General features: G+C 41.5%; 1 protein-coding gene across 1 annotated transcript in view; it reads left to right on the top strand.

Moving 5' to 3' along the window:
• The window catches only part of LOC132145688 (forkhead box protein O6-like), a 30,288-nt gene extending 3,800 nt beyond the window's left edge, over nt 1–26,488 (top strand). The window contains exon 2 of the mRNA XM_059556887.1: nt 24,366–26,488. Coding sequence (XP_059412870.1) covers nt 24,366–26,036 — 1,671 coding nt within the window. The 3' untranslated portion in view covers nt 26,037–26,488. The remainder of the gene's footprint in view (nt 1–24,365) is intronic.
• Nucleotides 26,489–26,960: the final 472 nt, after the last annotated feature.

Here is a 26,960-nt window from a genome sequence, read left to right as displayed (position 1 = left end):
AAAGAACTTTATGGAGAGCTCAATCAAATGTAACTTTTCCTCAGATATTTTTCCTTGAGCATAAATAAAAAAAGACAGAAATTATACAATTATTGGCAGAAGCTAAGAATTTAGAGCTATAAAATAAATGTGGATAGTAAAGTTCAAAACATTCAGTCTGGAAAGGTACTGATGAGAATCTTGATTATCAGATGAGACGTTGTTTAAATGTTTTTGTTGTTGTTGTTGTTTTGTTATAGGAAAAATCTCAGAAGCAGGAGTCTTAAGCAAAAGTAAACATTTTATCCAAACTCATTCCTTTCTTGGAGAAACAGTTGAAAGATTAGGTCTCATTTGCGATTGCTGTTAATTATCTAGGATATCAATGTAGAAAAAAGGGGACAGATGCTAAATTGAAAGTTAAAACACTTGCCTTTTATCTTCATTGTTGTAACTATATAACTTCATAACTGAGTGTTAATGTGAGAGGAACAGGCAGAGAAGCTGTAGAGGAGATAATGAGCACACATAGTAACAAAAGAGTGAGAAACAGACAGAGATACACGAGCAACAGAGGCGGTAATTTAGTAATTGTTGACTGGGCTCCCCATTCACACTAGCTGGGGCAGCGCTGCTCAGCCTGGCATAGATGCAGGGCAGATCTAAGTGCCAGGCTATTTGGCCAGAGCCGTGGTTCAGTTGGATGCCCTCAGCTCTAGAGAAACACTGTCATTGTTACTCCCTCAAAGACTGTGTCAAAGAAGTGACTGCAGCGTAGTCGGCCATACTGAAAACCCTGAAAGCATATTGTAGTGTAGAGTTGAAACATGACATATAGAAATAAATTAGAATGATGGTTATTATTGGAGATAAGAGCAGTGGTTGAGATATTTTGAAAAAATAAAAAAATCACTATGACTTTTTAAGTCCTAATTCTTATTCTCACAAATGACTCATTTGATGCATATTCGATACATAAAATGCAAAATCCATTCTGAATGGCTTTAGGCATGTTGATATATACCAGTATTGACAAAAACTGTAATATGTAAAAAAAATAAAATGAAATGAAAAGATAAGACCTAAATATCATGTTAATGGTATATAATTAGTTCAGTGCCTTTACTGCATCTGGTTGACTCTCCAACATAGGTGGCAGTATTGCCCCAAAATGCTGTTTATTTCCCAACATTAAATGTACAAAAGACACTACTATAGACACTACTGTTCTGTAACAAACAGTTCACTGAAGGCATCTATTCCAAAGTAATCCAAACAAATACAAAACAAAGACTTGACTTGGATAGATTTGTCTTGGCATTAACAGACTTGAACAGAGTTGACTTGGCATAAATTAACTTGAATAAATGTGACCTGGCATGCACAGACTTGACTTGGCATGAGCAGACATGAACAGACTTGACTTAGTATAAACAGACTTTACTTAACATGAATAGACTTGACTTGGCATGAGTAGACAAGAACAGACTTGACTTGGCATGAATAGACTTGAACAGACTTGACTTGGCATGGATAGACTTGACTTGGCATGAACGGACTTCAGCAGACTTGACTTGGCTTGAATAGACTTGAACAGACTTGACTTGGCATGAACGGACTTCAGCAGATTTGACTTGGCTTGAAAAGACTTGAACAGACTTGACTTGGCATGGATAGACTTGACTTGGCATAAATAAACTTGACTAGGCATGAACAAATGTGACCTGGCATGCACAGATTTGACTTGGCATGAGCAGACATGAACAGACTTGACTTGGCATGAACCGACTTGACTTAGTATAAACAGACTTTACTTGGCATGAATAGACTTGTCTTAGCATGAGTAGACAAGAACAGACTTGACTTGGCATGAATAGACTTGAACAGACTTGACTTGGCATGAATAGACTTGAACACACTTGACTTGGCATGGATAGACTTGACTTGGCATGAACGGACTTCAGCAGACTTGACTTGGCATGAACAGACTTGAACAGACTTGACTTGGCATGAACAGACTTGACTTGGCATGAACAGACTTGACTTGGCATGGATAGACTTGACTTGGCATGGATAGACTTGAATTGGCATGAACAGACTTGAATAGACTTGACTTGGCATCGATTGACTTGACTTGGCATGAATAGATTTGACTTGGCATGAACAGACTTGACTTGGCATGGATAGACTTGAATTGGCATGAACAGACTTGAATAGACTTGACTTGGCATCGATTGACTTGACTTGGCATGAATAGACTTGACTTGACATGAACAGACTTGAATAGACTTGACATGCATGAATAGACTTTGACTTGGCATGAACAGACTTGACTTGGTATGGATAGACTTGAATTGGCATGAACAGACTTGAATAGACTTGACTTGGCATCGATAGACTTGACGGCATGAATAGACTTGACTTGGCATGGACGGACTTGAATAGACTTGACATGCATGAATAGACTTGACTTGGCATGAATAGACATGAACAGACTTGACTTGACTTGACATGAACAGAAACAAACTCACCAACAGGAGATTGCACATTTCACGTACTTGACAGGAGACTATGGCAAAATGAGGGCTATTTATATCAAACAACAAGGGTCACATGACAAGAACCAACCAATGAGAGACAAAACACATGACTAACACAACCAATGAGAACATGACACATGAACCTAAAAAACAATAGCAGGATAACATGAGGGCAAGGGAATCACATGACTAGACAGGGACCATTACTAAACTCCAAAATAAAAGACATTATGTTAAGTTAAGTTCTACAAATATCATGAGAATATATTGTTATTGTGAACCCTTTAGCAGTGAAAATCTGCTCTATACTCATTTTATGGGAGCAAAATTATATCAAATTCACACAGTTCTATACATCACAAACATGTTTTACATGTCAGTCAAGTGGTTTCTTAGATGGGCGGTTCTTTGCCAGAATAGGTTTGAAGTAAACCAGACTCAATGTCAATAGTAAGTAAATAAAATAAAAAAATACAAATTTCTCAGTAAAAATATCTGCTAGAAGGATTTGACTGCACCTGTCAATCGGATGCACTGACATATGCTTTGTGGTGGAAATGCTTTATGATATGACTGGACGTTCTAATAGGTGTTGGTTGGGTGAACCAGGAAAATGCTAAATGTTGGATGGTTTGTTGGTTTGGCATTATCTATTTGCTAGTTTACTCTTAAAAATGACTGAATTATTTCATAGCAGGTCATACATATTTAAAAATTACATTTGGCTGCCAGGAAAATGTACCAAAAATCTTGCTTGTATACAGATCTTTGTCCAATATCATGCTCTATATAGGATGCGAATGTCTGTTTTTTTTTTTTTCAGCATTTTTTTCAACCCATACAGTAGATGCAGGTTATGATCTTATTGCAAATATATATATATATATATATATATATATATATATATATATATATATATATATATATATACATTTATTTAATTAAGAAATCAAAATGTTAGAGCTGGATCTTCCAGTAAATCAACAGACTCGTCTCTCCAGTAATATAGTTGGTTTAAACTTTGTCCTCCACAAGACAGAAATCACATACATTTTTGAGTGCAACGGCCACATTTCATTATCCAGTCAACAACCAATGATTAGAAACAAGTCCCCACCCTACATTTAAATTTTTTTAATGATCCCGTTACACTCAAATGTACAGTACATTGCAATAACTGTTAATTGAGCCATAACTAAGAATACAAAATAATAATAATAATAATAATAATTGTTCATGATTGTACGGCAAGAAGATAAAATAGTTTGATGTTCCATAGATATGATATACATTGATGTGTTGCACCACAGTGCTTTTATATGGCTGGATACTATTTATGCATTATTATATGATGTGCTGGAATTGTTTGTTTGCGTGTGTGAGAGACAGTCTGACGGGATTTTACGTCCAGGGGGGTTCAGCTCTCGTTAATAATTCAGATGAGGCTCGTTATCACGGCAGCACAGATCCTGCTCTGATTCCACCTTAATTAAAGTCATGAAGCTCTGCTCACACACCAACACACATACTTGCATTTGTGGTTTACGCGGATTCTCCATAGTCATAATGGTTTTTTATACAGTACAAAACTGCATTTTCTATCACCCTAAACCTACCCCTCACAGAAAACTACTGGCAATTTGTGATTTTCATAAAACACCATTTAGTATGTTTTTTAAGCCTTTTGTTTTACGGGGACACAGGTTAACCATGCACATACACACATTCCTGGCCTTCACATGCTCACACACACCCTCGAGTGTCATGCGGCCACGTGCGCCTTTTCCGTTCCGGTGCTTTCAGAAACGATGTTGATGCAGGATTTGTAATATATTCAGATTATTTGGTGTGATTTTTCATCTGGAACAGTCACCCACAGCACTTCAGCATCAGAATCAAGTACGTTTGAAGAAAGGAAAGACGCCTCCGTGACCTCTGACCCCGACCACAGTCTCTTAGATACTCGCTAGAGCCTGTACGCATTAAAGACAATTGACTCTGAAGCCTGGCATGTGCTGCTATTATCAGGTGCTTACATATTTAATCAGATCTTCATAAGATTCCCCCCCACCGGAGCGCTGGGCAAACTGAGATTGATGAGCTGTAATGGGTGAGAGGAGAGCAGCCATGATTAATGCATGCGCAGAGGAAAGCCTGCCAGTGCGCTCCACATCCACTGTAGGACTGACCCTCGTCTCACTGAGCAGACTCTGACCGTCGACATCAAGATTACTCAGGCCTGAACCCACCAGCTCAGACAGGGAAAGAGAGTGTGACATGATGCTCAGCCATCCTACAGATTTCGCCGGTCTCATGCAGAATAGAAAAGTCTATAGGATGTTTGAGATCAAGGTCATGTTTCTCTTTACGTGAAGCAATTTCTTGAAGGTATTTCTTGTCATGGAAAGAAAATGCAAACGTCTCTCTCTCTCTCTCTCCACATATTTCAAGCTGAAAATATTTGAATATTCACTTTCTTCATTTGCATAGCTATATGGTAGACAAGTGTGTGTCCGTGTGCTGATGTGTCTGTGTGTGGTGGGATATTTTTATGAGGCAGACAGTGTGTGGATTTTGAGTGTCAGTTTGATGAAAATGGGTCAGGGTGCAGGCCTGAGTGTTTAATATGCTGCCCATGTCAGTGCTAACTCTCAGACACGACACATGGCCTGGAATGAACCCTCTGTGTCTCGCTCGCCTCTCTCACTCTCACAGTCTCTCGCCCTGGATTTTAGGGCTTCTTTTTTCATGATTTATCTTTTACACACTTGTAATGATATGCAGATTTTTTTTTCATTCTTTCTTTTATAAGAATCTCATATTATAAACTAAAAATTCCAATTGCTGTTGTTTTATTTTATTATTAATATTATTATAATTTTTTTATTTCTCTTTATCCACACTGTGATAACTGGCTGGATTTAGTTATTTCTGTATGCATGAAATACCCAGATGACCTACTAATTTTTCGAAGTGCAATGCAGTGCACTTCAGCTGACCGTCTATTTCCAGTGTGACCAATGCAACCACTGGGTTTTTTCTTGACTTTGTCAGGTTACCAAAAGTGAGGATGTTTTTATCAGATGTTGGTAGTCAGCTGTGACAAAAGTATTTTGCAATCCATAAAGTCTGGCATAAAGATAGTTGCACAGTTTGCCTTGGCTTTTGCCCAACGTCTGGAATCTTGAACATATTCCTTTAAGGGACAGTTCACCAAAAATGAAAGCTCATTATTTACTCACACTCATGTCATTCCAAACCCGTATGAGTTATTTTTTTATTATTTTGTTGAAAAAAAAAAAGTATTTTGATTAAATATTTTATGTTTTACAGATGAAAGTAAGTCATACTATTTTGGAATGACATTAAGGTATAATGACTTAAAATAATTTTCTTTTTTGGGTGAACCACTTCTTTAAGGAATTTTAGACTTTAGAATCTAATGTTCATTTCATTTCTATTGCTCTAACATACACATTCCCACAATTTTTTTTTAAATTTTTTTAATTGGTTGAGTTACCATCTCTATCGATTTATAGCCTCACCCTTAATTTTGACTACATAAAATCCTGGATTCCATTAAGCATCTGTATTGTCTTTGATGGCTTGCCATCGGACTCCATCAGTGTGCTAATAGTGACAGAATTCTGTGTTTTAACTAGTGCCAAGGAAAGAAAACCATGAGAATTAAAAAGAGGAAAAGGCTGTTGGAAGAGGGGTGGTAGAGTTGAAATGAGACAGACATACACTTGGAACAGTCCTTTTTACTGTTCAAGATGATTTAGATCGATGTCAAAAGCAGACAGATTTAGGAGCTTCATTTCTTGAGCGACGCCATTTCAGCTCTAACACTATTTCATAACACAATATCTTTGGTCTGATAACCTTACGGTATGACTTTTTTTTCATAAAAAGTATACTTATCAAATATTATCATAAAACATAAAACAACAGCTGCTTTAGCTAGGTATTCTTGTGCCATTTTGAGATATTCTGAATCTACAGCTCCACAGTATATTATAATAATATCTTACCCTCTTCTCCTGTTTGTTATTTGACCATTGTAGGCCAATTCACAATTAATGACCACCTACTGTATGAACACTTTTTTAATTTTATTTCTTTATTAAAAAAAAAATATAATAATTGCAACGTGGTTATAATATAATATAATATAATATAAAAATACAGTGAAACAGTGATATTGTGAAATATTATCACAATTTCAAATCCCGTTTGTAAATATATGTGTAAGTCTTTAATGTCACCTTAGATCAATTCAGTGTGTCCTTGCTGAATAGAAGTATAAATAAATAATTAAATATGTGTATTGCTGAAATAGTAAGAGCACGTAGTATGATAGTATGCTATTCTGAATGTGGCCAGCGAGAGGAAAAAACATTAAACCCTTAAAAACTGTAATCGGGAGACACTCAGAGACATAAATTGAAATGAGTTTGCGAATTGGACGGATATGTGGAGAGACGGCTGTGTGTTTGCAGCTGTAATTGCGTGACTGTGAACAGTGAGCTGGCCGGCCTGCGTTCTTCTTCTCTCAAACAGATAATGAGAAGCCCAAGGCCAGCGGCTGCGTCCAGAATCACATACTACTTCTACTCCTACTATTTCTGTATCATATATACTAAGCACAGTATGCAGAACGATGCATACAAGGAATACTCAGATGACCTACTTCATTTGCCAAAATGTGCAGCATATAAATATATAAATATCCCACAAGGCAGTGGGGCACCCGATGTGTTCCAATGAACCAGAAATAATACAACATCTGTGATTTTTAACTTATTTTACAACTTATTAAAAAAAAAAAGGTAATAATTTTTACAAATATACTGTTTAAAAATAATATTCATTGTATACTGCACAGTAAGCAGTATGCTAGTACTCCATTCTGAACAAAGCCACTCTCTCTCTCTCTCTCTCTCTCTCTCTCTCTCTCTATCTCTCTCCCTCTATCTCTCTCTCTCTCTCTCTGTCTCTCTCTCTGTCTCTATCTCTCCCTCCCTCTCTCTCTCTCTCTCTCTCTCTCTCTCTCGCACGCTCTCTCTCTATCTCTCTCTCCCTCTCTCTCTCTCTCTCCCTCTCTCTCTCTCTCTATCTCTCCCTCCCTCTCTCTCTCTCTCTCTCTCTCTCTCTCTCTCTCTCTCTCTCTCTCTCGCGCGCTCTGAATCTGAGCGATGCCCACCGACAGGGCCACTCAGGCGTAAAGACACACACACACACTCACACACAGACATATAGAAGAGAGGAATATCGCACGCTAGTGTTTATACAGAATATTTGAATAAACCCACACTGACACACAACCTCTCCATCACATGTATGGAGACTCTCTAAGTCATGCAAACACACTCGCATAATTGTGTCAGAAAACACACACACAAAAAACATTATAATACTGTACATTCAGGTCAAAAATGAGGTCAGATTGTGTGTCTTATGCCACTTTATCTTGAGGCTTCACTGCTCATTGACAAAGAATTGATTTAATATGGTCCACATGGCTTGATGTCTTCTCAATGGACTGCTTGGGAAGATCAACAGTTTGTCATATTATTATCAAAGATAATAGTTTTAGATTTAGAAAAGAACAGTTAATGTCTCCAAAAACATAGCGTCATGTGTTCACCATCTTCATCGTCCCAAACCCATATGATTGCTTTCTTCTGTGGAAAACAAAAGGAGCTATTATTCACAATGAATGTGAACAAGTATTGAGACTGTTGAGCTTCAAAAATGACTAAAAGTTACCATAAAAGTAGCACAAAGCTGCAATCCCATGTCTTACTGAAGCTGTGTGAGGAACAGACCAGCATCTGAGTTACTGTACACTGAAGATCTTCATCTCTTCTGAACCTCACAAAACTCACAGATATTCACATTTTGCACACTGTGCAAGGTTTAAATGTTTTCATTGAATAATGATACTGCAGTAGTGTGTTGAATATGTACATATATTTGATGGACCTTTGTAGCATTTTTTTTTTCTAATGGAACATATTCAAGAGAAATATGCCAGTCATTCAGAACACATGTAACATTAAAGCGGATCTTTAAAAAATGTTTCATTGAAGAGTTGTAGGTGGTATGTGTAACGTCACAGTATTTGAATGAACGATATATAAAGCCTTCATATGTATGCCAACTCTAAGCCAACCAGAGCGTCATTCACTGTTTTGTGACAAGAAATTCATTGTCTATCTGTCTTCAGGAGTCTGTTTATTAAGTGGTATGCGAGTGTGTGTGCATGCATGTAAGGCTGTTGAATATTCGCAGTGTGTGTGTATAGACTTCAGCTTTTTAATGAAGTTCTCCGTTAAGTCTCCCAAAGACTTTGCATCCCCCATACACACCCCCGAGCATACACACACACAACCAAATGACCCCTCCCCCCCATTGCAACACACACGCGCATGCACACAAACACTTAAAACACACATTCCAAGCATCCTCATTAGCAATTCATGAGCTGAGTCTCATTAGACACTAAGTTTTAGCGCGGGCCTCTGAAGTCGATGGCTAGAGCTGTTATTAATATTTCATATGTCTTCCCATTGAGGAGCTAAAAAAAAAAACAGAGAAGTTGCTTCGCTTCGGCTACAAAGTAGCTCGAGCTCTCCACTTTTACCCCTCTTCCTCTATTTTCCCTCCTTTTCCCCCTTCGTTAGACTGCTTTTATGGACTGCCTCTTTCTTCGGTGCTCCATCTCTCCGCCCCTCTCTCCCTAACTCAAACTGACTTAATTGGGCTGTCTTTGTTCGAGGAAATGTGGACCTACCTTACGTTTTCCCATAGATTCAGACCAAAGATTAAGACTGAACCCATAGGAAAGAATAATCACAGATGAGATCGCTTTAATATCTGTAAGAAAGTCGTCTCAGATGTGTCCCAACTCCATTGGGACGAATTCATTGGCAGATATAGAGTAGAGTGGTGTTCATGTTGAATTAGAGAGATTTGGCTAATGTGGGAGAATCCCAAGTGAACCCTATAACCCCTGTAAAGAGGTTTGGGGGGAACAGAGGGGCTTGACAAACACGCATGCTCTGGAAATAAACACATGCATGAATAAGTCAATAATGGCCGTGGCTCTGAATGTGTGCATAAACAAATGTACGAATGTGTGTGTGTGTCCGTGTGGAAGGCCAGACTCCAGTTCTCGACAGACGCCACATTCCCTGCGAATGAGAAACAGACCCGGACAGAGAGACAGAAAGATGTCTTTAACAGCCTGGGAATTCCGAGAGCCCCCTCCTTTCCAAACCAACTTTATTCCCACTTTATTTGTGGGAGAATATGTGCCAGTGCTCCTCTGTCTCTCATTTAATTCTCACTGTCATGAGAGCCGTAATCAAACTGAAAAACCTCACAAAGGCAGAAGAGCATGGCAGTATGGAACCAATTGTGATCCAATGGCAGCCAAAATAACCATTTACACCTGAGACAGTAGATTCGCCGGCTTTATCTCCTCATTTGACCCTCAACTCCTGAGCTTGATCAATATCATCTTTTGTTTTCTCTGTCTTCCCATGTTTTCGGACGTTGTTGCCTTGGCTGTAGCCAGGTATGAGGTCTAGACCTCAGTCAATTTTTCATGTTCAAAAATGTAATTTGCTCTCTTAATGCTCTCTCTGTCAGTAGGTTAGTTGTGTATAGATACAGCATTATGTAAAGCATACATATAGTTTGTATTTTTTGTTTATGTATAGGTAAACATTTATAAATAGTATATTTATAGTCAGAATCTTTCAGTAGGTTAGTTGTGTATAGGTTTATACTGTTTTACTTCATTGTTGTATGTCTGTATTTCTGTAGCACCATGGTCCTGTAAGGCACGGCATTTCGTTCCACTGTATGTCCACACATGTAGCCGAATGACAATAAAGCTTAACTTGAACTTGAACTTAAACTTAATGACTAATTTGCAGTTTAAAACTCCTCATATGACTGTCTGCATGTATAATTCAGTTTTAACAGTTTGCAAGAATACTTAGCGCCCGTGGTAGGAAAATGACTGCTGCGAGATGCTACTGGAGTGAACAATGCTTGAGAGAGTTGTGAGTGATCCAGCTATCATAATCATATTTAGGCTTGTCTTTTCCACCCCACCTTTGACGCTTTAGAAAGTTAATAAAGTGGAAAGTTGCAGTTTAGTGTTAGCGATATCATTATCTTAATTACAAAAGACTTTACTTTTGGCTTTTATTTATTTTATTTTTCTTAGCAATATCGGGGAACACTTCATTATCAGCACTTAAATTTACCTTATTTCTGATCTGCCAGGAATATTATGAATGCTATCAAGTAACTTTTAACACTAGTATACAGATCTGTAGGCTACAGAATGCCACACCAAAACATTCATAGGAGCACAAGAGAATGTTATCTTCTATATAGCAATAGTTATTAATAAAAGCTATGACAGTAATATCGGGGCGGACTTACTGAATTGGGGGCCCTGAGCAAATTCCAGTTATGGGGCCCCAACACAATAACTATGTGGTATTTTACACCTAACCCTTATTTTGCATGCTTGATCTCATGGTTTATAGTTTATATTTCCCTTCACAACCAGTAAATAATTAGTCAATCTTATGCTGTTCTAAAGCCATATTATGCTACCTTATTTTATTGTATTTTTATGGATCACAAAAGACAAAAAATAATAATAATTAGAAAAAAAATTATTGAGGAGTTAAAATGAGGAGTTTACTGACGATAGAAGGAGAATACAGACAATATACTACACTCACAATACAATAGCTCGTTAACATACAAATAACAGCTTTAACATAGACAATAGGTTAAGTTACAGATACAGCGGTATACAATCACGGACGAGGGAGAACTGAACAGACCGGGTATTTAAACACACAGGAGGTAATGAGGGAACTGGAGACAGGTGGGGAATAATCAATTAACCAAAACAAGAAAAGGAAGGTGACCAAATAAGGGAACAGAAATCCATGAATGTAACAGTTCGCCCCCTCCCGGAAAGGTACGTCCTCGCACCGCAAGAGGAATACCAGCGGAGGGAGGGTGGGGGTTCTGGAGGTGGGCGAGGAGCAGGCAAGGAGCAAGCGAAGAGGGAGCAAGGAGGATGGAACCAGGGCGGAGTGGATGGAGGGAGGAGCCAGGGAGGAGCCCGGAGCAGGAGGAGCCAGATGGTCCTCCAGAGACCAGCCAGGATGGAGATCCACGGTGGAGTCAATGGCGGGAGGAGCCATGGTGGAGAAGGGGCCAACGACACCAGGGGGCCGACAGGCAGAGATTGCACCGGTGGGTGAGGAGCCCAAGATGGAGCAGCACAGCCGCAGAGCCAGGGTGAAGCCGAGGATCCGGAGGGCCTAGGTGGAGCAGAAGGCTCAGGCGACCAAGGCGGAGGCGGGGCCCTGGAAGACCGCTGCAGAGCCGGAGTGACTGAGGATGGAGGTGGAACCAGAGGGAAGGAGGAGCCTGACAGAGCCGGAGGGATGGAGTGACGAGGTGTAGCCAGAGGAATGGAGTCCCAAGGTGGCGGATAGTCGATGAGGTGGAGCCGGAGGGACGAGGGAGCCCGGTGGAGCAGGTGGGATGCCAGGCCACGGTGTAGACGAGGGAGCTAAGAGCCAAGGCGCAGCCGCTGGGTCGAAGGACCGAGGAGGAGTCCAGGGTTTGGAGGCTGGAGGCGGAGACAGGGATTTCACATGCCAAGGCGGAGCTGGAGACTGGCAGTCCAGCGGCAAACCATCGCGCCCAGATGGCGCGGACTGAGGGTGAGCTGCGGGACTGACCAGCAGAGACGAGGTCGAGGAACTGGCTGGTCTAGGAGGAGAAGAGAGAGGGAGGATGGGAGGCAACAAAGGAGGATCAGGGCTGGACGGAACCAGCGGAAGTGGAGCAGAGGAACTGGCAGGTCTAGGAGGAGGTGGGAAAGGGAGGCTGGGAGGGAATACAGGAGACACAGAAAATTCAAGGCTGGGCGGAACCAGTAGAGACACAGAAAATTCAGGGCTGGGCGGAACCAGCAGAGACACAGAAAGTTCAGGGCTGGGCGGAACCAGCGGAGACACAGAAAGTTCTCCGCTAAGAGACACTCCTCGATCTCCACTAAGACTCCCACGATGCACGGTGTTGCCGGCTCACACACCTGGTCAGTCGCGCTCTCGAGGTCCTGCTTCCTGTCCGTGAATGGCTCGGGCTCTGCGGCTGCGGTGGGCTCTGGCTCCGTGCGGCGTGATGGTGGCTGGCTGGTCTCTGGGTCGGGAGTGGGGCTGGAGATATCCTCTTCAGCGGTGCAGATGGTCCATGATCCATTTTTCTCCAGCACCCACTCCACGAAAGCGGCGAAATCCTCTCGGGGACCGTTTGCTGGTAGGCGTGCCTTACACCGCTCGTTCAGGCCGGGGTCGAAGAAGTTAGAGAGCGAGCGGTCGGGGAAGTGGGTAAGGCACGCCAGATCTAGAAAGTCCCTGGTATGGTCCTCCAGCGAACGGTCCAGTTGCTCCAGGCATAGGAGACAGACTGCTGGAATGGCCATTCCGGGAGAGGGAGGAAAATAAAAAAATCAAAAGAAAGAAAAAACGCCGCTAATTAAACTATTTTGGTCCGTGATTCTGTTACAACTGGGGTGTGTATGCTAAAAGAAAGACAAAGAGCTTGAGGAGGATCGGGATCAAACGAGGAGTTTACTGACCATAGAAGGAGAATACAGACAATATACTACACTCACAATACAATATCTCGTTAACATACAAATAACAGCTTTAACATAGACAATAGGTTAAGTTACAGATACAGCAGTATACAATCACGGACGAGGGAGAACTGAACACACCGGGTATTTAAACACACAGGAAGTAATGAGGGAACTGGAGACAGGTGGGGAATAATCAATTAACCAAAACAAGAAAAGAAAGGTGACCAAATAAGGGAACAGAAATCCATGAACGCAACACATGCCTAGGGAAAGCACACAAGACAGTCATTATGAAACATCAAGATACAATTATGACATTTCTTTACTGAGGTGAATATCTCTGTTCTGAGACAATATTATACAGCCTAGAATGCGAGGAAAGAGCGCTCCCTTTATAATCACTAAAAGCTGTCATTCACTTCAGTTCATTGCGATCTCAGGACTTTCCATTAATAAGATCTCTACACGGCACAATGAATCTCTTATTCACATCGTAACTCAACACTTGACAAAAACTTTTTAGTGATGAATGTATTCTAACTTAAACGCTTCTGGTCATTCCGTTGAAGAAATCAACAGATGTCTGTGATTGGCTACATCGCTCAATGCTGCAAATGTGTTTCGCCAATATCAGATGGGGCCTCCTGATTCGCTTACCTTGCTTGTATGTTAAGTCTGCCCCTGAGTAATATGTATTGTAGCATGAATGATAAACAACTGATGAAATCATCCACCCCTAACTGATAGTAACAGTGCAATTTGATATAATTGAACAATGCTCATTCTTCCAAAGCAGAGAAAACATCTTTCACAAACGTCTACAAGTCTGTCTCTTTTAATGAGTTGTATTTGTAGGGGTTATTGTGGCACAATTCTTAACCCTGACTAATTTTCAAAGCCTGGTTATGGCGATGGTCTCGTCTCGTCTCACTCCAGGATGCTGTTTCCACAGGGGTGTTGATTTGTCGCGATGTTGTTTCTTGCGTCTCCTCTGAATTTGTGTTTAATGAATCTTTTGCGCAGTGCAGCATAATTAATTTGTATTCTGTCAAGTGTTTTATCAGACACACTTGTGATGACACGTCGCTTATATCAGGTGTAGATTTGATAAATGTGAGCCGTGATGTGCTTAATGAGCAAAGGCACAATCCACTTCAACAAAGTTCCCAAAAGCCAGGCCAGTTAGAGGGTAGTGTAACGAGAGGGGCCGGGTCGCGTCACAACCAAGTGCATGCTGGGAGGTGGCGTTCAAGTGTTTGCTTTGAACAATTAGAGGTAGTTTGCGGCCATCTTGTGCCGTCGCTGGCGGATGAGCAGAATGGGACGCGGTGCAGTAATCCGACGAGTCGTTTCATGGGAAAGAGCGGCTGAAAATGGTGCTCCGGAAGGCGCTAGTCTCTTTAAAAGCGCCTCTTTTCTTTTCCCTCTTTCGAACTCTATCAATTTTCCCAGCACATTCTCTCCCCTGGTTTTGTGGTTTGTCTGCCACCCCTCCTCCATCGCTTCCTCGCTTGCTGTGTTCTTTATAAAGTCTTGCTCTTTCAACATCATACCCATAAGCCCTCTTACACCCCCAACGCACCCTTGCGCGCACTCCGGCTCTCCTATATTCAATTCCCTGTCTTCCTTTCTTTCTTTCCGTCTTTCTCTGCCTACTATGGTCAGGTCTCATGGGGAAAGACAGTTGGCAGGAAGCAGGCTTGCTGCCATAGCAACAGGATCACTCCCTCTCCCACAGGTCTCCTTAGCAACCGGTAGCTTGGCATTGTTGTAATGAGCGGACCCTGTGTGCCAGGCTTACAGAGAACGAGTGTGTGCGTGCATGCATGTAACCGCTATGTCTTATTGAGAAAAAGGGCCACTTTTGTCTTTTTTCATCAACTTGAATATTAAAAGATGCCTCTTAAATGCATTAATGTAGCAGGTTTTAATTAACAATCACGTGACCTGGTGCTTCCCAATCTGTTTGGGGTTTGATTAAAGCGATCAGCTCATTCCACGCCCTGCAACCGAAATAATCGATGCGTGACTTAATTAATGATTTACTAATTAATTGTGCATGCTCTGCTAAGAACAGAGGATGACTTTGTGCTCGATGATAAAGTCAGTCGTAGTTGTGAAAGCTCGTGTTTTTGCTTGCGGAGAGAGCGGCGGCACAAAAGACTGAAGGAATGCTCCTTGTTTGTTGTGAATCAGTAGCTTGCTTTTTGTCTATACATTTATTCACTATTATTTAGCTTCACAGTTAGACACGAACCAAGCAAATTAATTATTCAAATGTACTGTAGTTCTAATAATTGTGCATCAAGACCCACATTGCAAAAATAATTGTATTAATCAGTCACACTTTATTTTAAGGTCCAATTCTCGCCATTAACAAACCATTAACTAAAACTTTTGCCTCAATAAACTCTTAATTTGGTGCTTTTTAATAGTTAGTAAGGTAGTTGTTAAGATTAGGATTAGGGATGTAGAATATGGGTCTTTAATGGGGAGAACTGGTCTCTATACTGTAGTGTTACCCATTAATTTTGTCTTATTGTTTAAGTAAACACATTCAAACTATCTTAAAATAAGATAAATGATAACACTTTATTTATCACTATTAACCAGCATGTATATCACTAGCATATTGGCTGTTTATTAGTGCTTATAAAATAGATACTAATGCCTTATTCTGAATGACCATATTTTAAATCCCTTAACCCTATCTAAATTTAACAATTACCTCACCAACTATTAATAAGTAGCAAATCAGGAGTTAATTGAGAATTGAGCCTTAAAATAAAATGTGTCCAGATACATTTATTTATAATCCAGATTATAATATTAATACATATTTTTCATCCTTTATTATATTTTAAGTATCAAATACATTTGGTTATATTTGTGCTTAACACAAGAAGAAAAACATTGCCAGTGGGGTAAGCAACATAACTATTCATATCTTATGCAATTTTGCTTCTCATGTGAATTTATCTTGCTTTGAGGCTGTTCAGATCCTTTTTATGGAAAACAAGAAATTAATATATATATATATATATATATATATATATATATATATATATATATATATATATATATATATATATATATATATATATATATATATATATATATATATATATATATTAAACCGTGTACAATTATTCAGTGTTATTTTGTGTTGTTCTATCACAGCAAAGTTTGTGTCACAACAAGAGGTGTACATCTGCGCTCAGGACCCAAGTGTAAGACAGTTCTTCTGAGTCTGTGCGATCTCCCACAGGTGTCTGTTCTCTCCACCTGTTGTGTGAAAGCTTAGCTAGGAATCATCATTGTTTCAGGCTGACGCTGCTCTTAGCGCTGCCCCGGTCTGGGCCGTGTGCCATGCGACGACCAGGCAAACGTATGCCAGGGGGCGGCTGTGCACTGCTCCGCGATGGCGAAGAGCTGGCTTTCGTGCCCCGAAGGTCTGGTCAGCTCTGGCATGCAGGGCGGATTTTCCGATCCCCTGCACCGCTCTCAGATGCTCCTTAATCTGCCTGCTCTATTTTTAAACCTCCCTCCCCTCGTTTTGCTCTATCCATCCATCCTTCACTTCCTCCCACTCTCTCTCCCTCCCTCAGGCTCTCCCCGTTCCCAGGGAACTTGGCCCGGCTCGCCCAGCAGCTCCAATTAGAGCTCGGTCCAAGGGGATGGAGCGCACTAGCTGGCTGCTCCCACCTACAGGCCCTCAGGGTCCCCGGCTTCTTTTTGTGCCCAGTCTTCCTCTCTCAGGTTAGGCTAGAGCTCCAGACGTGGCCCCTCCCTTCTGTCCTGGTCCCTCTGGTGGGTGGGCATTCCACAGGGAAGCCATCGGCCTTCTGTCACCAAAGTGTTGATAGCTGTAGTGATGCTCTGTTTTCAGGATATGAATGCTGGGCTTCTATCGTTAACAATGTCTAATTAAGTTAATTTGTCGATTTGAAGACAAAACATTAAAGGTTCAGCTAAAAATGAAAATTCTGCTGTTTACTCACTCTTATGTCACCCTAAACTCATATGTTCTTATTTTTTGCTGGACTACCAACATTTCAAGGCATCTAGACATTGTAAAATGTCAATGGAAAACAGTCATGGAAAAACTCCACTGCAGCTTTCAAATACCATTTTTTTATATTCAAACAGATGCATCATGTTTAGTTATAACATGCAACAGCCGGTGGGGTTTTGGGAGTTATGTTGTCAGAGTTTGTGTGGCAGGTCATTTTTAGCTGTAGATTATAAACAACAATGAATAACGACTTAAATTTCAATCTGTTCCACACAAAAATGTATTGTATGATGTAGAAAGAATGCCTTGAAAAAGTGCCTTGAAACTCTCAGCTTCTTTCAGTGCTTTTAATAATACAGATAAGCAAACCAGAGGAATCAAAACTATCGGTGACAGAAATGAAAAAAAAAAAAAAAAAAAATCTTCTAAATGCAAATTTTGTCAATGTTTTGGAACACACTAGCTTACACTAGGTATCATAAACTTGCTTTCAGGTCATTCCAATCACAACAAAGTCATGCAGAAACATATGCCCTGTTGCAAAGAGACACATGAAAAATTTAAACGTTTTTTTTTTAATCGGCTCAAAATAGCAAACATGCTTCATATCCATTGACTAGATTGAATCAAAGTCTGAAGCTAAAAAATGGACACTGTCCATTATACACCTTGTGATTTTCTATGAAACCTGTCAACTCAAATTGTCTAGACTGTAAATAGGGACACACTCTTGGTAAATGTTTTGTAGTGTATTCCAGCGTTTATTCGTATGAAGCAGTTTTATGGTGTTTTGTAACAGGTGTGGCTGGAACAGCATGGCTGCCTTGACTTTGAGTCAACCAAGAGAACATGTTTTACTTAACTTAGCAAATGAATACATAAAACACATCCTGTATTAACCAGAAATAGCACTGTTAGCAAACGTCCGTTAGCATCATTATGTATTAGGACTGTTCGATCCTATAATTTCATATCACTCCATCCGTCACATTGCCCACACCTCTCTCTTTTTCTCCATACAGCCGAGCACCGCCCGTGACATCACTCACAGGAAGTGCATCTTTAGCGCTGGCTAATTTCCATCGATTGCCTCCAGACAGGCTTAGCAGACGCGCCCTGTTCCCACACAGAACTCTCATTTAAAGTCTCCTCGCCTGCAGGAGTCTTCTCTCGCTCTCTCCCTCTCGCACAATGAACGCAGTCAGCGCTTTTATCTCCTACCCCACTTGTGCTTATTATCAAATAAATGCGAGGTAGAGAGATACCCATTGACAGTAGCATGCATAATGACTGCTGGCTGTGTGAAATGGATTAATAAATAATGGGTGAACGCGCCTGAAAACAGCTTTTGCAATCCTGCGAGTATGCGAGAAAGCTCGACAGAACAATCCCACAACACACGAGCCGTGCGTTCCGGACCGCGTCGAATGGAACACTGGGCATAATGTAAAACAGAACGCTGCCTGGAATACTTGGAGGAGTCAGCTCAGTAAATTAGAATCCTCTTTAAAATGAGAAACCGATCGCTTGGCAATGCTGGAATAGTTCGCTAAAACTTCTAGGTAGATAGCGTCTTAAACGCTGTCTTTTATTTCTACTGAAGTAATACTGTAGCTATGGCCTTTTGTACTGTTCAGAAACTGAATGAAATCTTGCATAAAAAAATTGTCATGGTCCTTCCAAATCCCATTCATTGTCCATAGTGAAGTCGATCCAATGGCACTAATCCAAGGCCTACATTGATAAATAGTGGACTGAATCACTGTATCATAGAATCATTTGATTAAAGCTTCTTTCTGGGTCCAGTCAATATATCATATTTTGGGTATTCATCAATAGGTGCTTTTGGCAAGAGATGATCTGATTAGGGAGCTAAGCAGGTCACAGGTCACATCTGTCTTTTTAAGATTTGTTTGATACTGTGACATCTTTGTACACCCTTCAGTATATTTGACTCACTGGATACAATCACAAATTTTCCCTGATTCCAAAACAAACCACTGTGGTAATGAAAGTGTCGAAAACCCTTGCTTTCTTGCTGTATGATATTTTGTTTTTGGTGTGTCAGGGCAATTGTTAAGGCAGAACTTTCCGTGTAATAGCAACCCTTTTTATGGCTTGTCGTGGGCAGATGTGCTAACATGAAAACAAGAGGGCGGAGGTGACCAATGGCGCCAGGCGGTCAAATACATAGGTAATGATCTTGGTTCATAAACCTCCATTTGACGAAATGTACCAAGCTACGTATTAGCATATATTATAAAAGATGGTAAAATTGTGAGCAGTGTCATTTAGTTGCTCCTTTCCACAAAAAGACTTGAAAGTATAAAAAACTGTTTTATTATTTTCTGTTAAAGAAAATGCCAGAACGAACACAGCATTACAAGTAACAAGGTTTGAATTTAGCCTAGTAGAAGTTGGTATTTAGTTATTTATGAACCAAAGTGGAATGTGCCATTTCTTTAAGGAAGCATGAGTACCCTGAATCTCTAACCCTACTGAAATTCTCCTAATTTTCCATCTTGATCTCAATGCCAATTATTACGCCTGTCATCGCTCTTCCTCTACACACCTCCTTCCTGGCCAATGTATGATCATTTCAGTCCCTCTTAGTGTGTTGCTTTTCCAGGGGTTATAGTCAGCTAAGGGGCCACCAGATTTAACCAGGATTAGCCCTAGATTTCTCTGGATTATGCAGGCTGGAGTGGGAATAAACATTATTGCCAGATTTTTCCAGCATATTTGAAAGTGTCTGTATTTTAGGTTAGAGTGAGTGTGTTTTCTCCATTGAGCACACTGTTTCTTATAGGAATATCATCCTTCATGTATGTGTTTGACTAGCAGGGTGTTTACATGTTTGTGATTAAAATGCTAACAGGTCAGTTTTGGCTACTTTAGATGTTGCTCAACTGTATCCAGTATCCAGTTGTATGAGGTGGCAAAAAGCTTCACTGTATGCCTTTTTCCCATTGGTAGTAGTTGCACTTTGTTGTATCGGCAGCATGCTGTTGCTTACTTTATATTGCCAACTATCTTTGACAGTAAATCCAATCTTTATTATCATTGTCAGACTTTACATCAAGAAGTTGTCATTTCTAAATGCCATGTGCCTGATCACGCCACATCTCACCCTTACAGAAGAAAAAAACTTTACTGGTGAAACATCTACTATAATAAAATTATAAAATAAAAAGTCTTTGTCAGAATAGACCAATTTTGTTGACCAAATAATTGTGTTGTTTCTGCCACTCATCAGTTAATACTATTATCCTTCATATTTCTCAGAGAGGTCATCATTACTGCAGCATTATACTGAGACTTTATGTAAGCGTTGATAAGAGAGTATCAGTTAGTAGTTGCAGATTTAACCAGAAGAGTATCTGTGAGAGCCAAAGCAGGTCACAAGAAGACAGCTACATGGCTGGCCAGCAAATGACTCAGACGCTTGAAGGTGTCTGGGTCAAATTCCGAACCACAGACCTGCTATTTATAACGCTTACCACAGGCCACACCACCACAGCAATTGTGACTTTATGAATGATCTGCTTTCATCAAACACCAAGCACTCTACCTCTTCCCCCGTCTTAATGGAGACACTAAGGGCAAAGAGCGAATCTTTTCAGCGACTAAACGACGACTCATGGCCTTTCAAGTCTGAGAGTTGTCATGTTTTAAAAATGCAAGCTTTCTACAACAAGCTCATGTGCAGACGGCTGTTTGGTGAGCTGAGCTGTGGAGTGGCGGGGTGCTGGTAGCTACTGTGAAGTCATGTAGCCTATAGTTGACTTGCTAATCACTGTTCCTCTGAGACAGCTCTAGCGACGGTGTGACTGCTGATGATTGAAGCTCTCTAGCGAGTTGGGCGAGTCGTCTGACTGTCAGAGATGAAAGGATGTTTGCAGTTTACCTGCAGCATCAAACGGCATCTGCCTCTCTCTTCCCCCCGCTTCTCGCATAGAGATCCTCTCTTCCCGTTTCCACAGTAGTCATGGTTACCCCCGCAACAGAGTGCACTTGCCGGAGCTGTCAGGGCGTCGTGCTCAGATCACCTCGCGCAGGTCGTTTCGGCACGCAGTTCCCACTCGTGACACCGCGCTTCAATTTGGCTTTGATTAAGTCAGCCTGGGAAGCATCTGGCTCTTTCACCAGCACGGGGGCTTCTGTAATTTGGCAGAATAACTGAATGAGAATAAAGCCCCCTATCTGGGGGTCGAGGGGACGTAAATGCATCTTGCTTATCCAATTTCTCACCATTCTGAATGGGAGCGCCGCAAAATGCAGCAAATCTGCTACCAGTGTTGGGGAAAGAATTAGCCTCTCAGGTGTGAGGTGACACTGAAACAGCACGCTCTCTGAGATTAGCCTGCTTTACAGTCGATATCCAGCTGTAGTGTAAATTTTGCCAAGGTAATTGGCTCTTTTCAGTGACTGATATCTGACCACTCGTGTGAGCGGTAATAGTTCTCAGAATCACTACGGAAAACAAGAGGTTGCTTTCCGTAAGGGGTTGTGATGAGGGATTATGGAGTATAGATGGGCTGATAGATGCACTTGAAGCGTAATTATATTGTGGATGATTGAGGGACAGGAAGTAGATTTGTTTTGTCTTATTTGCATTTTTTCTTCAGTCAGAGCAGGTGAATGAAATTAGTAGTGTGATTTGTGGCGGGATGGAGGGTGAGCGAAAAGAGAGAGATAAACAGATGCGGGACACAGGGGAAGAGAAGAATGAGTGAGAGAACGAGGGAATCTGAGTGAAGGAGGGTGTGAAGAGGCTATGCAGCTTTGAGAGAGATTTTGTGTGTTTGTAGGGAGTGGAGCTTGCACTACATTATTGTTGTTGTGTACACATCAACACATTATATGCATTGTTGGTAATGTTGAAAATTTGACCGACAGATGATAAAAAGTAATAGAGAGGGAAACAGAGATCAGTTAAAGATGATAAGTTTAAACTCTGATTGTGTACCAGGCCAAGAAAGGAGAACTATGAACATTGTCCCAGGCCCAGGGATGAGGGGCTTCTATGATTTTATCCTTCGCCTCTGTGGGAGAGGGGACCAAACATAAATATTTTGTCCCAGCCCCTTTGGATTTTAGGCACAGCCATTGTGTGCAAACCAGCATACTGGGACAAGAGCATGCAACAGGAAGAAGCAGATTGAGGGATGTCTCCCCTGAAACCCTTTTGCTTTTTTTTGTCTTAGAGTAGTTGTCCTCATTCTTTTTGTTTGTATTTCTTTCTTATGATGATTTATACCCATTCTCTAGCTAATCAAAAAATAGCTGTTTTCAAAGGAATAATTTTCAACCTCAGTAGACACCAACCATTAGAATTTCTTTTTTTAATTGCAACAGTTTTTTTATAATATATAAAATTAGTCAATAAATATCTTGTTGGTTTGAATTATTTCTGCATTGTACGTATGGAGTTAATGAATAAATACTTTAAACATGCTATTGAGAATCTTTACACTGAGGTAATGAAGCTATAAGGCATGCAAGACCTTACTATAGTGTGAAATATAAAGTTCATTGTTAGGCAAGATGCACAGAGGAATGTTTAGCAAAAAGCTTTTGCTGTGACTTTATTTAATATATAGTACAGCCTTGAGCCTTTATAATAAAAATGTAAGTAATGTAATTTAATTATTATTATTATTATTATTATTTTTATAAAGCAGACATATTAATGTGAAATAACTAAGGAACTGTGAGATCTGTGCAGTAGTATACACAATAACTACAGTATGTGAACAGGTGTTTCATGTCATATTTGCTCTAGTGCACAGCTGGAACAATGTATTGACCAATTCATATCTGAGACTATAACTATCATTAACATTCTTGACTCCATTGTTGTTGTACACCAAAGAAAGAGATGCATTTCTCTGCTGAATCTGTACCACTAAATCCTTTTCTCTCTCTCTCTCTCTCTCTCTCTCTCTCTCTCTCCCTCTCTCTCTCTTTCTGGTTTCCTTTGTCTGGTGCTCCTCCAGGATCTCTAGTGTGCCAAAATCACGCCTCGCTCTCACTTTCTCGTCTCACTCTCTGGCTTTCCCTCATATTTCCCCAAGACTGCAATCGATAGAGGCGTCTGTGATCAGGTTGCCACGTGTGATTCATTTGGGTAACCTTGACTACAGTTTGATGTGCGTGTGGACTTGGCTTGGCTAGCTGCAGCGTGAGTCAGAGAAAGCGTGTGCCATGCAGGAGCTGGTCTGCTTACAGTATTGATTTGCCTGAGCAGCCAAGAGGGGTTTCATCTCTTCCTACAATGAGTGTCCTGAACTGCTTTAGAGTTTTTATAGGAACTTGCATAATTCTTGTGGGATTAGCACCCTCAGTGGTTTTATTTTGAATATCTGTTTATTTGAATCACACTTGCTTGATAAACAATAAGGACTTTCACACCAGAGGAGCCTTTCATAGTTCCTAGAACTATTGGTGGAAGTACTCGCTTTTTGGCGTGTTCGCCCTGCAGAAACTAGTAATGGTTTTAGTTCTAGGAACTCTGTTTTGAAAACTAAATTAGCTCCTACTACAGAGTAGGGTCTAAAACAGTTTTATAGGAACTGCCAGTCATGTAACTGTCCAAATGCATAGGAAACACCGCCTACCTGGCATTTTTAAAAAGCCATGCAAAAATACTTACTCCATGAACATAGAAAACAGCAACAATGGTAGCTCCGATCATGGTGTTCTCCATTTAACGGTTGTTGATGCTTGTAAATTCCGTGAATAAAGACACAGCTGTTGCTCAAAGTTCCTGATGCCGGTGCGAATGCAACCAGGAAAATGGCCCGAGGGACCCTGCTGGCTAGTTCCTAGAACTATGTGGTACTTCTAATACTTCTAAAAACACCTTTTTGTATATATACCTTGTATACACTGAAAATTTATTAGAATAATCCTTGTAATATACCATAGTTCAGGGGTCTTCAGCAGTGGCGTCCATCGATTACTTTCTGAAATAAAAGTAAAACAATGGTAGTCTACAATAGTGTATTTCATGAATGATTATTTGGACACTGTACTGTATTTATCATAATAAACACACAATGTTAGTGAACCTCAATTCAAAATCACTAATTACTTTGTCTTATTTCTTCCTGTTTTCTCCTTCCCACAGAACTCCATCAGACACAACCTCTCCCTACATACCCGCTTCATCCGTGTTCAAAATGAAGGAACGGGAAAAAGTTCCTGGTGGATGCTTAACCCAGAGGGCGGAAAGATGGGCAAAGGGCCCCGAAGACGAGCTGTATCTATGGACAATGGCACTAAATACCTGAAGAGCCGAGGCCGAGTCAGCCGGAAGAGAGCAGGAGCTGTGGGAATGGGCAGAGAGCTTGGAGGACCCGGAATAGAGGGATCGCCAGAACATGGAAGCCCAGCTGGTAAAGGAGTAATTGGAGTTGGGGGTGAAGGGTTTGATGCCTGGACAGACCTTCACTCCAGAACAAGCTCCTCTGCGTCAACTTTAAGTGGATGCTTGTCTCCAATTCTGGCTGAGACAGAACCTGATGAACCAGAGGAAGGAGGACTTTCCTGCTCAGCCTCTCCAAGACTCTACCCTAGCCCCACTAGCACAAGATCTCCAGCCCTGGGAACAGGGGGACACTGTCCATCTGTCGAGCTCCCGCACCTGGCTGATCTAACTGGAGCCATCAGCTTGGAAGAGGGCTACTCACAGCCTCTACCACTTAAGCGCAATGGCTTTCACTATGGCCCTGGACCAAAAGGAGAGACCTCCTACTGTGGAACAGTTTATGGCCAACCGTCCATGGGCATGCTTAGGCATCATACGCCTATGCAGACAATTCAGGAAAACAAGCCTACCAGCTTCCAGCGTGCTCTTAGGGCATACTCAGAGAACAATGCCCTTGAAAGTCTGCTTGCTGGAGGGTCACAATACTGTGGTAAGGACATAGTTGTGGGGCAAGGAGCAGCATCCCATTCCCTTATGTCACAATCTAACAGCGCCTTGCACTCTCACAGCCACAATCAGAGCCAGAATCACAATCATAACCCAGAGCATGGCCACAATCGCAGTTCCAGTCAGAGTCTTCATAACGGCCATGGAGTAACCCACGAGCAAAACCCAAGCCATCATCACAATCCCAATCAAGCTCGTAACCCAAGTCTTGACTACAATCATCACAAACACCACCGTGGCCATGACTACGTTCAATCTCATGACCACAAAGTCAATGCTAGTCCCAATCCTAACCACATGCACAATCACCTACAACACAACAACTCCAGACAACCAGACCTTTCTCCCAGGGTGAACAATGACATGTTGCAACCCTATAACCACAAATCACCCAGCCTTTATGGCTCACATGCTCCCCTCCCTTCTACTGCCCTGCCTCCTAACCCTGCCAGTGTCTTGGATGTACCCCAAGACCCTTGTCGCCTGGCTTCAGCCCCCCACCCACGCCATCAATTCTATCCAGGTTCCCACCTCCACCAGGGCATAACAGAACCCTGGCTGGGGTATTACCACCACACATCACAGAATTCTAATTACCACGGCAACCACCAAGCTAACCATCACCAGGATCTTCACAACCGGTTGCAGTCCGAGCTGGAACTAGATGTGCACCAGGGCAGTCTGGATTGCGACGTGGAATCCATCCTCCTGAATGACTTCATGGACTCAACAGAGGGAATGGACTTTAATTTTGACGGGTCGCTATCACAGGGTGTTGGTATGGGAATGGGTTTGGGAATGGGAATGGGGGTTTTTGCAGGACCTCAGCAATCACACAACAGCCAGAGTTGGGTGCCTGGGTGAACCGTGGGGGCATTGAGGACCTATATATAAGCAAGTGTTCAACCATACAGCCTTCTGAAGGGCAGTAGGATCAGTTGGGAACTCACATGAACGAACTGACCAAGATTCCCTTTTGCTGATGTCAGATTCTGGACTCATGACTATCCCTTGCCCCATCTCCAAACCCAACCGCCCCCCCCCCCCCCATTACATTTTCCCTGCTGTGGAATAATGTCATAGTGCCCTAACTGTCCTTTCTGCGGTTCATGTCCTTCAGTTTGTGCTCAATTCATCACCTCCTTGTCTTTCTGGGCAAAAGCTCTGAAGCACTTTACATCGCCATCAATTCCGATGCTGTAACGACCACCCCGCGACCTGGGAGGAAACACATTGTCCGCTGGCCTGGGTTTAATGTATGCAAACGACTTTGTTATCCTTCCTGAACAAAAAAAGTTAATAAATAATTAAGCGTTGGTGTTGTTTTACTAAACATGAGTACAGGATTGAGCAGTTGCTATAGCTGTCTGGGTGTCTGTGCTGTCATTTGTGTATTCGTCAGTGTGTGTGGGTGCTTGAGTGTGGAGCTGCTTTTCTTTGGTACATCTACGCACCTCCTCCCAAGTAGGTCCCTTTATTGTAGGCCAGGACAGTCATCCATCAGACACACTCTATTGATATTCAGCATATCCTTTTTAATCTCCAAAGTAATGCACCGGCTATGCATCACTGTTGCAAATAGAATGTGATGCTCTGAGAGCGCAGGGCTGTTTTTCCCCCGGACACACAACGGCATAATGTGTTTTGGCAAAAGTGATGATTAAAGTCACTCTGCAGTAAGTGGGGGGCAGGGGGAGGGGTATTAGAAGGAGGTAGGGAGGGCAGAGATAGAAAGATAGAGGGGGAAAAGGAGAAATGCAAATATTATCACTATGCCCCCTTCCTCTC

The sequence above is a fragment of the Carassius carassius genome, chromosome 8 (genome assembly GCF_963082965.1).
Source record: "Carassius carassius chromosome 8, fCarCar2.1, whole genome shotgun sequence".
Taxonomy (NCBI): Eukaryota; Metazoa; Chordata; class Actinopteri; order Cypriniformes; family Cyprinidae; genus Carassius; species Carassius carassius.
Note: the sequence above shows the minus strand (reverse complement) of the source record. Positions and strands in the feature narration are given on the sequence as shown.